Below are 13,356 nucleotides of genomic sequence, written 5' to 3' on the forward strand. Positions count from 1 at the left end.
AAGCGCTGAAAGGAATCTGGGCTTGGAAAGAATTGCCTTGAAACACAAAAAGAATTGATCGGTGATTTAGCACTATAGATTATCGTTAAAATTAAATGCAAAACTGACTTGGTTCAATTTCTATAAACAGAATACAAGATTTTCTACTAATATTTTCTAGTGGTGTGTAATGACAGTAGTGTAGTTGCTATAAGAATAATGCCTTTATTGGTAAGCACTCGATTGTTCTCACTGAAAAATGTACCTATTGGTCATATTCACTTTAGAGTATTAAATTCTCAATTATGTTTTAAACTGTTAAAGGTATATCATCCAAAGATTCTCTTTTTCCAAGGCTTGTAAAAAAAAATTGGAACAACATATTATAAACTAGAAGGGCTAGCAACTCCCCATAGAAATAAAAATAAAAAATAAAAAGAAGGGCTAACAAATAGCAATGTGGGAATATAACTTTGTTATGCTTTTTATAGATAGATGATGCATATGTTATGTAGTAAGCAATTCAAAGATGGTGGAATAAGAAGATTTTTAGAGAATATATGTTCCCTTAGCATAAAAATCCAGCTTTTCCTTCGTTAAGCCCATCCATATAGCTGATATTCCCTGGAACCCAAGTACCAGCATAGCAACCATGTTAGCTTGACGCACATCTGAAGCATTAATGTGATCAGGATATTGATACCATTCCCTGCCTAAAGGGTCTAATAATTTAGGGAGACTTTATCTCCAAGTCCACTGAATTTTATCACAAGAAATAGCTTGCATTGAATAGTATACAACTTTGGAATCTTTTTGATAGAGATTAAGCCTTAAGGAAGCGATACTAAGGCCACATTGAGAATATCTTCTAGGGCTGGGCTTGTCTTAAGTTTTCCTTTCTTTCTTTCCTTATTTCTAAGGAACCTATATATGCCATGGCTACCGTACTAAAGAGAGCAATTGGCACCATCATATCTGCCATTAAATACTGTTGCTTTCACTATCGAGACACCCACAAAATCAAGACCTTCAACAACTTCAACTACAACATCAACATGCCTAAGGGTCGACCCCTTTCTTTGCAGGTTCGCTTTCTTACCTCTTTTGTTTTCTGAGGTATCTCGCTGGCTTCAGCTTTTGCCATGATGTTGTTGTTGTTGTTTTTGTTATTTTCAACTAACCATGACATGAGTAGTTTCAGCCACCATAGCAATTTGCATGACATGACTTTATATGTGTTTCTCATACCAGACGAAAAGCAAGTAAAATTATTAAGTCTTCTTCTTTTTGTTGTTCTTCTTTCTCTCATAATAGATTGATCTTCTTACTATATGGGTTTGGCAATACAAATCATGTTTCAATCTTTCATTTCATCAAAAGATCATTTCATCTGTTGGAATATGCGACGTATTCATTTGTCCTTGTTTTGTCCATGGGCTACAAAGAGAAAACATTAGAATATAAACAAGAAGCCAAAAAGAAGAAACAAACAAAAACAAAAAAATCTAATTCTAGTAGGGAAAGTTATTGTATTGACACTATTGTAAACTAAAAATGATATAAATCTGTGCTGCAGTCACTATAGGGTTTTACTAAACATGATACCAGCCATGAATTGGGTGATGAAATTATGTTACCTATATATGTTGAATTCTTTGACGCTGTTGCTATATTTTAAGGGATGTACAAACTTTGTAAAAGACGTCATTTGAATTTACACATGTTAATGAATTCTTTACAGTTGATGCTGTCTTTTAACTTTTAGAATTTAGATCGGGATGTAGAAATTTTGTAAAAGATACGTATCACCTAAATTTATACATGTCAATGAATTCTTTACTGTTTTCACTGTCTTCTAACTTTTAAAATGGATGTACGAACTTTGTAAAAGATGTCACTTAAATTACATGTCAATGAATTCTTCAAAATTCAGTCAGAAATTTAGAGAACAAATCCGATCTCTTGAACTAACTTAAATCCCTACATCTTTTGATAAATTATTGTAGGTTCTCATTCCATGTCTCACTTTCATTCATGTTAATCCCCTTGAATCACAATAATATCTTTGTAAAGTGCTTTGGTTATAATTTAAATAGTTGAAAAGACGATTTTCCCAGCCTTAGTGAAAAAAAGAATCTACGACAATTAGATTAATATGAAGCTTATATAGCTTTTCTTAATCCCTTTAATTTGTTGCCTACACATAACCGCCCAAAGTATAAAGGCCTTTAAAAGAACAAATGGAACAATAGAATAAGAAGAAAGGAAAGAAACTGTGAATACTTCTGGAAGCAGCATCTGCAAATTGTGTTTGCCTTTTCTTTTTGGTGGGGTAATGTATGATAATATTATTTTTCCTTGGTGTTGAAACCGTGTTTGCTTTACAGACCGTGGAGCTCAAAGTAAGGATGTGCTGTACGGGCTGCGAAAGAGTAGTCAAAAATGCCATCCACAAACTTAGAGGTACATGCCTTTTAGTTTTTAACTTTACTTTCCCTTTCACAACTTGTACATATAGGATCCATATATTTGTGTAGGTTACACGTGTTGTAAAAGGATGGTCTCATAGAATTGCTTCATGAGACACCTTATCTTGGGACTATTGCAATAATATACTATATCTATGTATGTTTAGCTACTGGCCTTGTTATTGTCCATGTAATAACAATAATTATCTCATTATATGCAATAAGCATCTCACAACTTTTGGATCCCATAATGCCTGAGACTCACAACTAAAAGTTGTGAAACACATGCAACATAGTCATTGCTTAGTCTAGGGTATCAAGTCTTGGTTTTATACGGGCAATGTTGGATTCAGAGGAATTAATCAACTCTCTTGAGGTGCAATTAACTCTACCATAACCCTTTTGCCCAACACACATATGGAGCTGAGCTACATAATTTTGGAATTTCAAATGTTTGCTAATTAGTGACATATAAAAATTTGTATTACATGCATCTATATATGGTTTGTCAGGGATTGATTCAGTGGAGGTGAACCTAGAGATGGAAAAGGTAACCGTAGTTGGGTACGTTGATCGGAACAAGGTGCTGAAGGCAGTGAGGAGGGCTGGAAAGAGGGCTGAATTCTGGCCTTACCCTGAAATACCTTTGTACTTCACGTCCACCAATAACTACTTCAAAGACACAACTCATGAGTTCAAAGAGAGTTACAACTATTACAGGCATGGCTACAATATTGGGGACAGGCATGGCAACATTCCCATAAGTCATCGAGGAGATGACAAGGTCAGCAACATGTTTAACGATGATAACGTCAATGCGTGCTGCCTCATGTAATTGAAATATATATGAAGCATGCATATGTATCAATGTACTATCACCATCATCATAATGTGTAATATTTATGTATCATATTTTATAAGAGGGGCATATTTTGTATGGTTTGGATGGAAAAAAAAGATCCATCAATCTCTTTCGTTGTACTGTACAGTATGCAAAGCGCCTTGTTGCATTTATGCTGATTGTATGTAGGAGTGGGGAATATATTCAATGGAACAGTTCCAACTTCCAAGTACTTTTTTTTTTCATGCAATTGTTGTTTTCGTAATTTGCTTTCTACTGTGCCATTAGTATTGTTGCTTGGAAAATGCTAAAAGTACTACTATTTTTACTATATAAAATTTACAAACTAATTTATCCATGTATGTAATTGGTGAATTTCAACTATATATCTAATAAATAAATGTTTAATTTTTTTTTTTTTATAATTAGTGACACATCAATTTGTAAGCTCTAAATAGAAAAATAATAATATCTTTAGCATCATTATATTTCCTTTTATGACTGACAATATATAGTTAAGCATAAAACATGGGATCAGGCTTTCCCCTGCTCGATGTCACAGCAATCACCATATATATATATATATATATATATATATATATATATATATATGCATGCGATGCTTTGCATTTATTTTCCTTGCCTCCATCACTCATCAGAATTCAGTACTAGAGAGCCTTGGGGAATACACTCATTGGGTGCGTGCAGCATCCAAAAAATATGAAAAGAAGATATTAATATATTATTGGTTTGGTTGATTAGTTAATGGGCTGCGATACATCAAGGAAAACAAATAAATTATTATTTTTTTTTAGTTTCATTCATAAGATAAATAAAAAAGAAGAAGATGAAGAAGGTTTTCCCAATTTCGATTTGTAACTATAACTTGGGCTATTTGATGTTTCCTTCTAAAACATGTAAATGTAAATTCCAAAAAAAAATTAATTAATTAATTGTATTTGTATGATCAAATACTCAATATGAATGTGTCAGATATCCACACTTATATATAAGGTAGTAGAGGCATTATCATCAATTGCCTTCATCACTTCTCACCTCAAATTAATTTTTTGATATATTTTCTTATAAAAAAAGTGATATATTTTAAATAATGGACGGGGTTCAACTCTTGGAAGTTTCTATTAAAAACACCGGATAATGTTACTGAGCTACCCAGCTCTCTGCATTACCTCAAACTAAGTGTTGGCCAACAAAAATCTGAAACTTCCAATTCATTCCAATCTACATACTAATAACTAGCAATAAGTACGTACCCAAGCAACACGTTATTGATACGCAGGTCGGCCATATAAGTATTATTTAGATCATTTCTTTTATCAACAAATGATTAATTCAACCCAAGAGTGATAGAAAATAAACAATGGACTTAAAAAGGGAATTAAAAATCACATGGTCAAGACTTATGAAATAAATTACGAAATAAACCGTTTTTTTTTTTTCAAAAAATAATTCCTAGTAAATTTTTGTTGCAAATCAATGAGAGAGGAAGACCTAATCAAAGTGTGAGAGGTTAAAACTTGTAAGCTTTATTGTAAGTAGACATAGTAGAAGTTTTTTTTTTTTTTTTTTTTTTCATCAAGGTATATCAATGGTGGTTTCATGTATAAGTAATATAATCCAATCATAAATTGACACTAGCATAGTAAAAGATCCAGTTGGGAGAGGGAAGTGGGGTTTTGAGAAAGATAGAAAGTGCTTGGGTTTGATGGGTAGTAATAGACTGATAGTGGGATGAGGATGGGTCAGTTTTCAAGGGTTGGGGTAGGTCAATGATCAGTTGACGAGGATGGGGTTGGTCGATGGGTTGTTGCAATGGTGGTTTTGATCTATTTTGTTTGAAACTAAATTATTTTACAACTTTTTTTTTTTTTTTGGGTGTCCTCATAAACATCTTTAGTTTGACCAGAATTTAATGTTGCTCCAAACACCTATAAAGAATGAAAATATTTTCAAAAAAACCTTGTTATACCTTGCTAACTAATAAACGCAACCTAAAGAAAAATGGTGTCAAAATTTGTTAAGTTTATATAGGTGCATAAGTGCATCACATATATAGAGCCAAGACTCAAGAACTAATGGATAATCCATAATATAAAAATCCTTTAGAAATGTGTGGTAGCATTTAGTATCAAGCTACAAAACTCGATTCCCATCAACAACAACAACAACAACAAAAGTTTGCAAAACTCGATTCCTTTTAAGTTTTAACTCGAGTAGTCAGGTTGGTATTCGGATTGGGCCCAACTAATGGGCTTGAGAAAAACCTACTTTAAGATCGAAAGATTTTATTAAACACTGTGTGGTGGGCCTGGCCTGGGAGGCAAAATAAGAAGTAATAAAGGAAAAGAAAGGGAAATCTAAATTATGTTCTTGGGCTATTAAAGGAATGGCCATACGGACGGGTACCTCTAAGGTAATGGTTAATAATTTATTTTAAGAAAGTTTTGACACTATTTTTTATGGGAAATAGAAAAAACTGTTAAAATATTAATTATTTTTTTTCCCCATAAAAACTTTCTTTAAATAAATTATTAACTATTACCCTAACGGCATCCATTGGCTTTTTTCTTAAAGTAATAAAGGTAATAACCCTCATAGTCAAAGACATTCTTTCGTGTGTACTGAGTTTTTTTAATTTTATGATACCTATTTTTGTAAGATATATAATCACCATGCCTATGCCTTTTTCTTTTTGTACTCAATAAATTGTGCAAAAAATTTAAATAAAATATGATTTTTTTTCTTTCTATTATTTTTAGTTATAAAATTTGATAACTACAGCAGCTATTAATTGTCTTGTTTACTTTTGTATAAATATAAATTTTGATTTTATAATAATTACTAATGGATAATTATGATAGTTACTAATAATATTTTATTTTAATTGTGACAATATTCTAATGGAATGTTTAAATATAGAATAAAATCTGAAACATGTAAAATCAATATCCCTCTAGGTGAAAAATTATTAGGTCCACCAAAGGACTGCTGAGGTAATCCTTCTTGATCTTCCTAAATAATAAAACATTGTTGTAGGGACACGATTTTTAACGACCACGTTGGGCTCGTATGTAAAGGGCCCGAACAATATGATTTGTAGAGAGTGGGTTTGGAAAGGCATGACCTTGGACGCAGGGCAATGGCCTGATCCTGATTTTATGAGAGCACATACAAAGATAGGTTTGGCCTGAATAGCTGAGCTTTACATCAATATAGCTTGAAGGATTTGACTCCTCGGACTTAATCCGAGGAGCGTCCCATTCTCACCATTCTTCCTCCTTTTTCTCCTCCTTTTTCCGGGGCCTCCCCCCCTTTCTTTTTAGCTCTCTTTTCCCTTTTATACTAGTATTCACTTCCCCTTCTTAATCTACGTGTCAGTTTTTCCTTATTTGGGGTAATTACTTGTCCTGTCAATCCATACGTCAGAGTGGTTGGGAAAAGCTGGATAGCATGGTATGGAGTATGGGCTTGTCAGGCGCTGGGCTCCACATTATGGTGTTGGCAGCTTTCTCGTTTGTACTGCTCTTGTACTGAGTTTGTCCTTTTCTTCAGGCGTTTTGTGAGGTGTTGAGCATGAGATCGTCCTCGGCCACATTCTTGGGCCATTAAGGGGCTTTCATCATACGTCCTCGGCAGTAGGCTCCTCGGCTTGGGCTTTGGGCCCTTAATGTGAAGTGGACTGGGATTTCAAATTTCAGGCCCCACAATAGCCCCTCAAAATCCTGCTTCCCGACTTTTTAGTTAGGGAGGAGGGTTTTGGTGATGTTGGGCCCACCTCGCGGTTTGCTCAAGTTCCGCACCTTATTGCTGTTTGTGTTCTTCCATTTGCATGGGAGATGTGCCGAATTAAGAGGCATTACTTTATTCTTCACCCACGCAGTGTCCTTTGATGTTTCAGTATTTGAGGCGCGCCTTCACGAGGACCTTTAAATCTTATGGTGACGGATAGTGTTGGAAATTGTGCCAAAGCTGCCTTGTCCGCAGCGTTTCTTGGGAATCTGCTCAAATTAAATGACACTACCTTACCCTTTATATAAGCAGGATAGGTGGTTATTCTCCTGGCATATAAACCCTTCTGCCCTCTTCAAAATCATAACCCTTGATCTATAACCAGTTCTCACATCCAGTGTCGTCTTCCCTTAGTGCAATATGTTTGAGGCTTGGGTGGAGGTGGAGGAACTTCACCCGCCATAGAGGCACCGGACCCTTCCAAGACTTAAGGTGGTGTGGTCTGGGCAGGGGAGGCACAGATTTAAGGTATCCTCCCGCTTGGATAAGGTGGGAACGATACCCCTACCTCTTTCAGTCAAAATCTGAAGCAGGTTTTGGTCATACCAAATTTTTGGTGTGTCAGAAGAAAGGTTTTCCGCCATCAACGCTGTCTGCTATACCGCAGGCGTGGTTCCGTGGAGGCCCATCAACTTCCGGCTGCCTGCACCTTTTCTTCAACGGTGCTAGCCTCAAGTTGGATTCCCTGCACCTTTTCTTCAGCTGCGCTAGCCCGAAGTCGGGCTCCCGGCGCCTTTTCTTCAACGGTGCAGGCCCCGAGTGGGGCTCTTTGGCTGCCTGAGTTATAGGCATGTAAAAGTATTGAGGAATGACTTCCTTAGACGAAATTTTGAAGCGGCAGCACGTCTCCTCTCTGCACTTCCTCTTCGGCTTTTTTTTTATTCCCTTGTATCTTTTCTTTTCGCTTTTTGCAGTTAGCTTCAGTGTGAGCTTATTTAAGCTCCTTCGTTGTACACTGTACTATTTCTTCGTCTTAATAAAAGATAAATTTATTTACTTGTTTTAAATATTTTTCCTTTCTGCAACAACTATTTTGTGAATGGGTGTGCTCCATGTGTGTTTTTCTTCAATGATACTTAGAGCAGGAAACCTTGAAACATAATCCGACTAATTCTAATTTACCGACATTACCAGGCATAATAATGATAATTTCCAGTAAATTAAACTCATGAAACTAACCGAGATAACAGTTGAATACTCCGTAATGCGTGCGAGGAGACCGTCCGAGAACGATAAACTCTAAATGATTCATCCGAGGGGGTAGCCGAGCAGTGAGGGACTAACTGCGTTTTGACAACGTATGACACTATATTGCAGTTGCACCAATTCCCCTAGTACCGAGAATCCGAGGGTAAGCTGGGGAATCCATGCATCTTTGGGATTAGCCCACGTATCAATGGGGAACTCTTCTCCGGGGTAGATTCTAAGGGCCATATAACGTCCAGGTCATGTCCATAGCTTGTAGTTTTTCTGTTCCCCATAGGCTTGAGTCCGAGGACCATGCAAGGCCTTGGTTCTGTCCAAAACTTATAATTTTTCTTTTGAGTACTTAGTTTTCCCATAGGCTTGAGTCCGAGGACCATGCAAGGCCTTGGTTCTGTCCAAAACTTGTAATTTTTCTTTTAAGTACTTGGTTTCCCCATAGGCTTGAGTCCGAGGACCATGCAAGGCCTTGGTTCTGTCCAAAACTTGTAATTTTTCTTTTGAGTACTTGGTTTCCCCTAAGGCTTGAGTCCGAGGACCATGCAAGGCCTTGGTTCTGTCCAAAACTTGTAATTTTTCTTTTGAGTACTTGGTTTCCCCATAGGCTTGAGTCCGAGAACCATGCAAGGCCTTGATTCTGTCCAAAACTTGTAATTTTTCTTTTGAGTACTTGGTTTCCCCATAGGCTTGAGTCCGAGGACCATGCAAGGCCTTGGTTCTGTCCAAAACTTGTAATTTTTCTTTTGAGTACTTGGTTTCCTCATAGGCTTGAGTCCGAGGACCATGCAAGGGGGAGAGTTAGCTTAAAGCTGGAAGCCCCTAGGGCTGCCCGTGCCATTGGCACTGCAAGGCGTAGCCCCTAGCTGAAGTTTATGCCGGGGCAACAACTGCATGTCGCTGGAGATGGAGGAAACTTCACGAACTTCTGCCTGATAGAGGCTTGACTCCACTGCCATCTGCGCCAACGCGCAAGCCTTCCCACAGACGGCGCCAATTGTAGGGACACGATTTTTAACGACCACGTTGGACTCGTATATAAAGGGCCCGAACAATATGATTTGTAGAGAGTGGGTTTGGAAAGGCATGACCTTGGACGCAAGGCAATGGCCTAGTCCTAATTTTATGAGAGCACATACAAAGGTAGGTTTGGCCTGAATAGCTGAGCTTTACATCAATATAGCTTGAAGGATTTGACTCCTCGGACTTAATCCGAGGAGCGTCCCATTCTCACCATTCTTCCTCTTTTTTCTCCTCCTTTTTCCGGGGCCTCCCCCCCTTTCTTTTTAGCTCTCTTTTCCCTTTTATACTAGTATTCACTTCCCCTTCTTCATCTACGTGTCAGTTTCTCCTTATTTGGGGTAATTACTCGTCCTGTCAATCCATACGTCAGAGTGGTTGAGAAAAGCTGGATAACATGGTATGGAGTATGGGCTTGTCAGGCGCTGGGCTCCACATTATGGTGTTGGCAGCTTTCTCGTTTGTACTGCTCTTGTACTGAGTTTGTCCTTTTCTTCAAGCGTTTTGTGAGGTGTTGAGCGTGAGATCGTCCTCGGCCACATTCTTGGGCCATTAAGGGGCTTTCATCATACGTCCTCGGCAGTAGGCTCCTCAGCTTGGGCTTTGGGCCCTTAATGTGAAGTGGGCTGGGATTTCAAATTTTAGGCCCCACAATTGTCATTTATACAAATGTGACATCACCTAGTGATTTTTTTTTTTTTTTTTTGTGCTAATTAGGAAGCTGACTCATACATTTGCATAAGTGACATCATTTTATTGGTTCTCTTGGTAGACCTAATAATTACAACAAAAATTTGCAATAATTTCACCACATTCCTAAATTAGTTTATCGCCTCACATATGGGTCATTAAAAAAAATTAAATTGCAAATTGTGATGGGCTCAAGTGTGAGACGATAGATTAGTTTAGGAATGGTGTGAAACTTTATTGTGTTTTTAACTTATTTGGTAAAATTGTAAGACCCTTAAAAGTTTGTGTAGTAAAATAGGACAAAATTTTGCTACAATGTCTACAATTTTCACTAAAAAAATTAACATAACTATATATTTTGAAAATCTAATTGTTGAATTACATGTTATTTATGTCCTTAACACACATGTCAAATTTCGTGTACCAATCAAAAGTTATTTACTATTCAATCCATAAACTTATTTTTTATGCATAATTTTATATTACGAAAACTTAAAATTTAAACATTTGATTGATAACATAATTAATAATATTTGATTTTATGGAAAATTTACAAGTATGAAGGATATCAAAAGAAAATGTAATATATTAGTAAATTTGTTAAAATTCACTTTAAATAAAAAGATATTAAGTGAAATTATAGCCAAAATTTGTTTAGCAAAATATTATGAGGTCAAATAATAATTATATACATAACGGATTTTCTTACGAGACTTTGTTATATATGTAAATGTGTATTATATATAAATAAATTAGCTTTCATTTAAAAGCTTTTGACTCTTGAGTTTTGCTTTAAAAAATATATATATATATATATAGAGAGAGAGAGAGAGAGAGAGAGAGAGAGAGAGAGTATTAGACCTTGTTTGGTTTGTCACTCATTCATATCCCAACACTCATTACTCAAATCTCCTCACTCAATCTCATATCCCAATATCTCACAACTCTATCTCAATAAAACCCATAACTCACTCTTATACTCGTTTGGCTGAAAATTTTCACAATTATCTCAAATTCAAAAACCCACCTTTCTGTCACTCACTGAGTCCCATATAGCATTGATTGCATTGCAAAAGCACTACAACGGCAACAAACTACCCACGTGTAATACCTCTCTCCTCTTCATGCCCTTCCCACAAAATCTCATCAGCTTCTCTCTCCATTCTCTCCACAAAAGCCTGCAGTGGGACTTGTGTTTGCTGGAAATTTACAAAACTGCCACTAATAACTCAAAACTCTTAACTTAAAAACAGTCTCACGATATTTTCAAAATTGCTCACCCATCACTCAAAATTATGAGATATTATCACTAAGTTAATGGTTTGGAAATTCATCCAAACAAGCATGCTACCCATGGGCTCCACCGATTTTGAGTTATGAGTTAACAAAACTGGGATTTGTTAACTTAGTTTAGGGAAATTCAAACAAGGCCTTAGTTTTATAAATATTATAGATAGATAAACAAGCTTCTATTTAAACAAAAAATAATAATAAAAGAAAATTAAAGAAGAGACTTTGTTATATACAGCAGAAAAGAGGACAAAGAAGTTTCACATTCTTAAATAATCCGAGTATAAACATTGGAATTAACGGGTACACAGCTCCATATTTTAGAGGAAGAGAATGTAAATGTTATGTTCACCAAAATAAATAAATAAATAAAAATGAGAATGTTATGAATTTTCCATACCAAATGAAAATAGAAACAAAGGAAAAAAGAAAAAGAAAAATCATGGTACCTTCGTACAAAGAATCTGTCAAGTTCTCACTCTCACTCTCAGGTTACTTTTACTTTTTATTTTCTCTCTCTTTTTTTGGTGGGTTCAATTTTGTCCTAGTTGGAAACTTCGTTGAGAAGGCAAGAAGGACTAAAAGAAAGCAGAATGGTGTAGAATCTACACCGTTGGATTCTCATTGAAAAGGAATTAGTATTATCATATAATATGCACTCAGCATTAAAAAAGGGTAACCATATACAATACAATAGGATTGTATGGACTTTAATCATCTGTTAATCAATCAGTTTGTGGAGTGTGGACCCCTTTAAATTCTTATATTACAAATGAATAGTGAATGTTTCCGAATTCTTGTCTTATTTCTTTGTTTCATAGTCCTTTCAAACACAACAATTTACTCACCATTACCACTTGATTTTTTTTTTTTTTTTTTTATATTACAGGCCACGTTACTACGTGGTTCACTGTCTCTCCACTATAATTCTCCTTAAATTCTTTATTTTTTTTCTATTCATTTCTATTTATATTAAGGATACAGATTTTAGAGCTTAATTTGATTCTACAAATATGAATTTAAAGTTTGAATTGTGGTTTCCAGTTAGATAGATTGATAAATTTTATTAATCCTTGAATAATTGATCTTATTTGAATCCTACCAATTTTTTTTTTTTTTAAATCTATTAGTGATTTAGTGTTTTGAGGTGATACTTGGTGACACTCTTTTGGATTTTATACATGGGTCTACTAAAATATTTATTTCAAAGGAAGAAGAAAAAACTCTCATGGATGAAACCCCAATGTAAGCCCAAGGAAAAAGTTGGGAAATGTAAATTGGTAGACAAAAGAGGAATTAATTTTCTCATTTATCTTTAGATTAAGTGTGTGTTTGTCAAAAATTATTTTTACCAACTTATTTTACCATTCAGTTTAGAATTTTATTTTGCAAAAAATAAATAATAAATAATGACTGTATAACAAAACTAATCTTATGGGAGTAAAATGAAAAGTTTTAAATTATAAACACTTGTTATAATTTATCACTAAATTGTAAACACTTGTTTTATCTTCCTTTTAGCACTATCACGATTTCCCATCACCTTTCTTTTTTAACAATACCTCATTTTCTATATATATATATAAACAATACCTCATTAATGCCAAAGGCACATCAATTGAAATTAGTGAAAAAAATATATTTAAATATTCTGAAAATTCAACAAGATGAAATAGGAAATCAAGCATTCCAATTTGCTTCTCCATTGAAAAAAAATCTGATAACAAAAAATTTAGATACAATTTTTTAAATTTCTTAATTAGATTCAAACTCATAGCTATATTGACCAATGTAATATAAAAGGTATTATATTTTTCAGGAATAATTAAATCTAATATACGAATTTAATTAAGAAATATAAGCATGACTGTCCTTTTTTTTTATATATAGAGTACAAATATATACACAAAATGTAGAGGGTCCCCTAATAGAAAGAAACAAAGAAGAAAGGGTACGGATGCAAAAAAGAAAAAACGTGATTTTTTTTCGTTTTTTTTTTTTTTTTTTTTTGAGAAACCTAAAAAAAAAAAAAAAAAAAAACGTGATTGTTGGTTCCTC

General features: G+C 34.9%; 1 protein-coding gene across 1 annotated transcript; it reads left to right on the forward strand.

Annotated features, from left to right (window-relative positions):
- Window positions 1–499: 499 nt before the first annotated feature.
- Window positions 500–3,520, forward strand: LOC126713167 (heavy metal-associated isoprenylated plant protein 30-like). The gene is made up of 3 exons (XM_050412844.1): window positions 500–1,064; window positions 2,367–2,442; window positions 2,960–3,520. The coding sequence occupies exons 1-3, from the start codon at window positions 915–917 to the stop codon at window positions 3,280–3,282; spliced, it is 549 nt and encodes a 182-aa protein (XP_050268801.1). The 5' UTR covers window positions 500–914; the 3' UTR covers window positions 3,283–3,520.
- Window positions 3,521–13,356: the final 9,836 nt, after the last annotated feature.

The sequence above is a fragment of the Quercus robur genome, chromosome 2 (assembly GCF_932294415.1).
Source record: "Quercus robur chromosome 2, dhQueRobu3.1, whole genome shotgun sequence".
NCBI classification, from domain to species: Eukaryota; Viridiplantae; Streptophyta; class Magnoliopsida; order Fagales; family Fagaceae; genus Quercus; species Quercus robur.

Excerpts from the sequence above, each read along its gene's own strand:
- LOC126713167 (XM_050412844.1), top strand. The coding sequence starts at position 915 with ATGGCTACCGTACTAAAGAGAGCAATTGGCACCATCATATCTGCCATT. Across the intron at positions 1,065-2,366 it reads GTCGACCCCTTTCTTTGCAG|ACCGTGGAGCTCAAAGTAAG; the intron begins GTTCGCTTTCTT and ends TTTGCTTTACAG. Across the intron at positions 2,443-2,959 it reads TGCCATCCACAAACTTAGAG|GGATTGATTCAGTGGAGGTG; the intron begins GTACATGCCTTT and ends ATGGTTTGTCAG.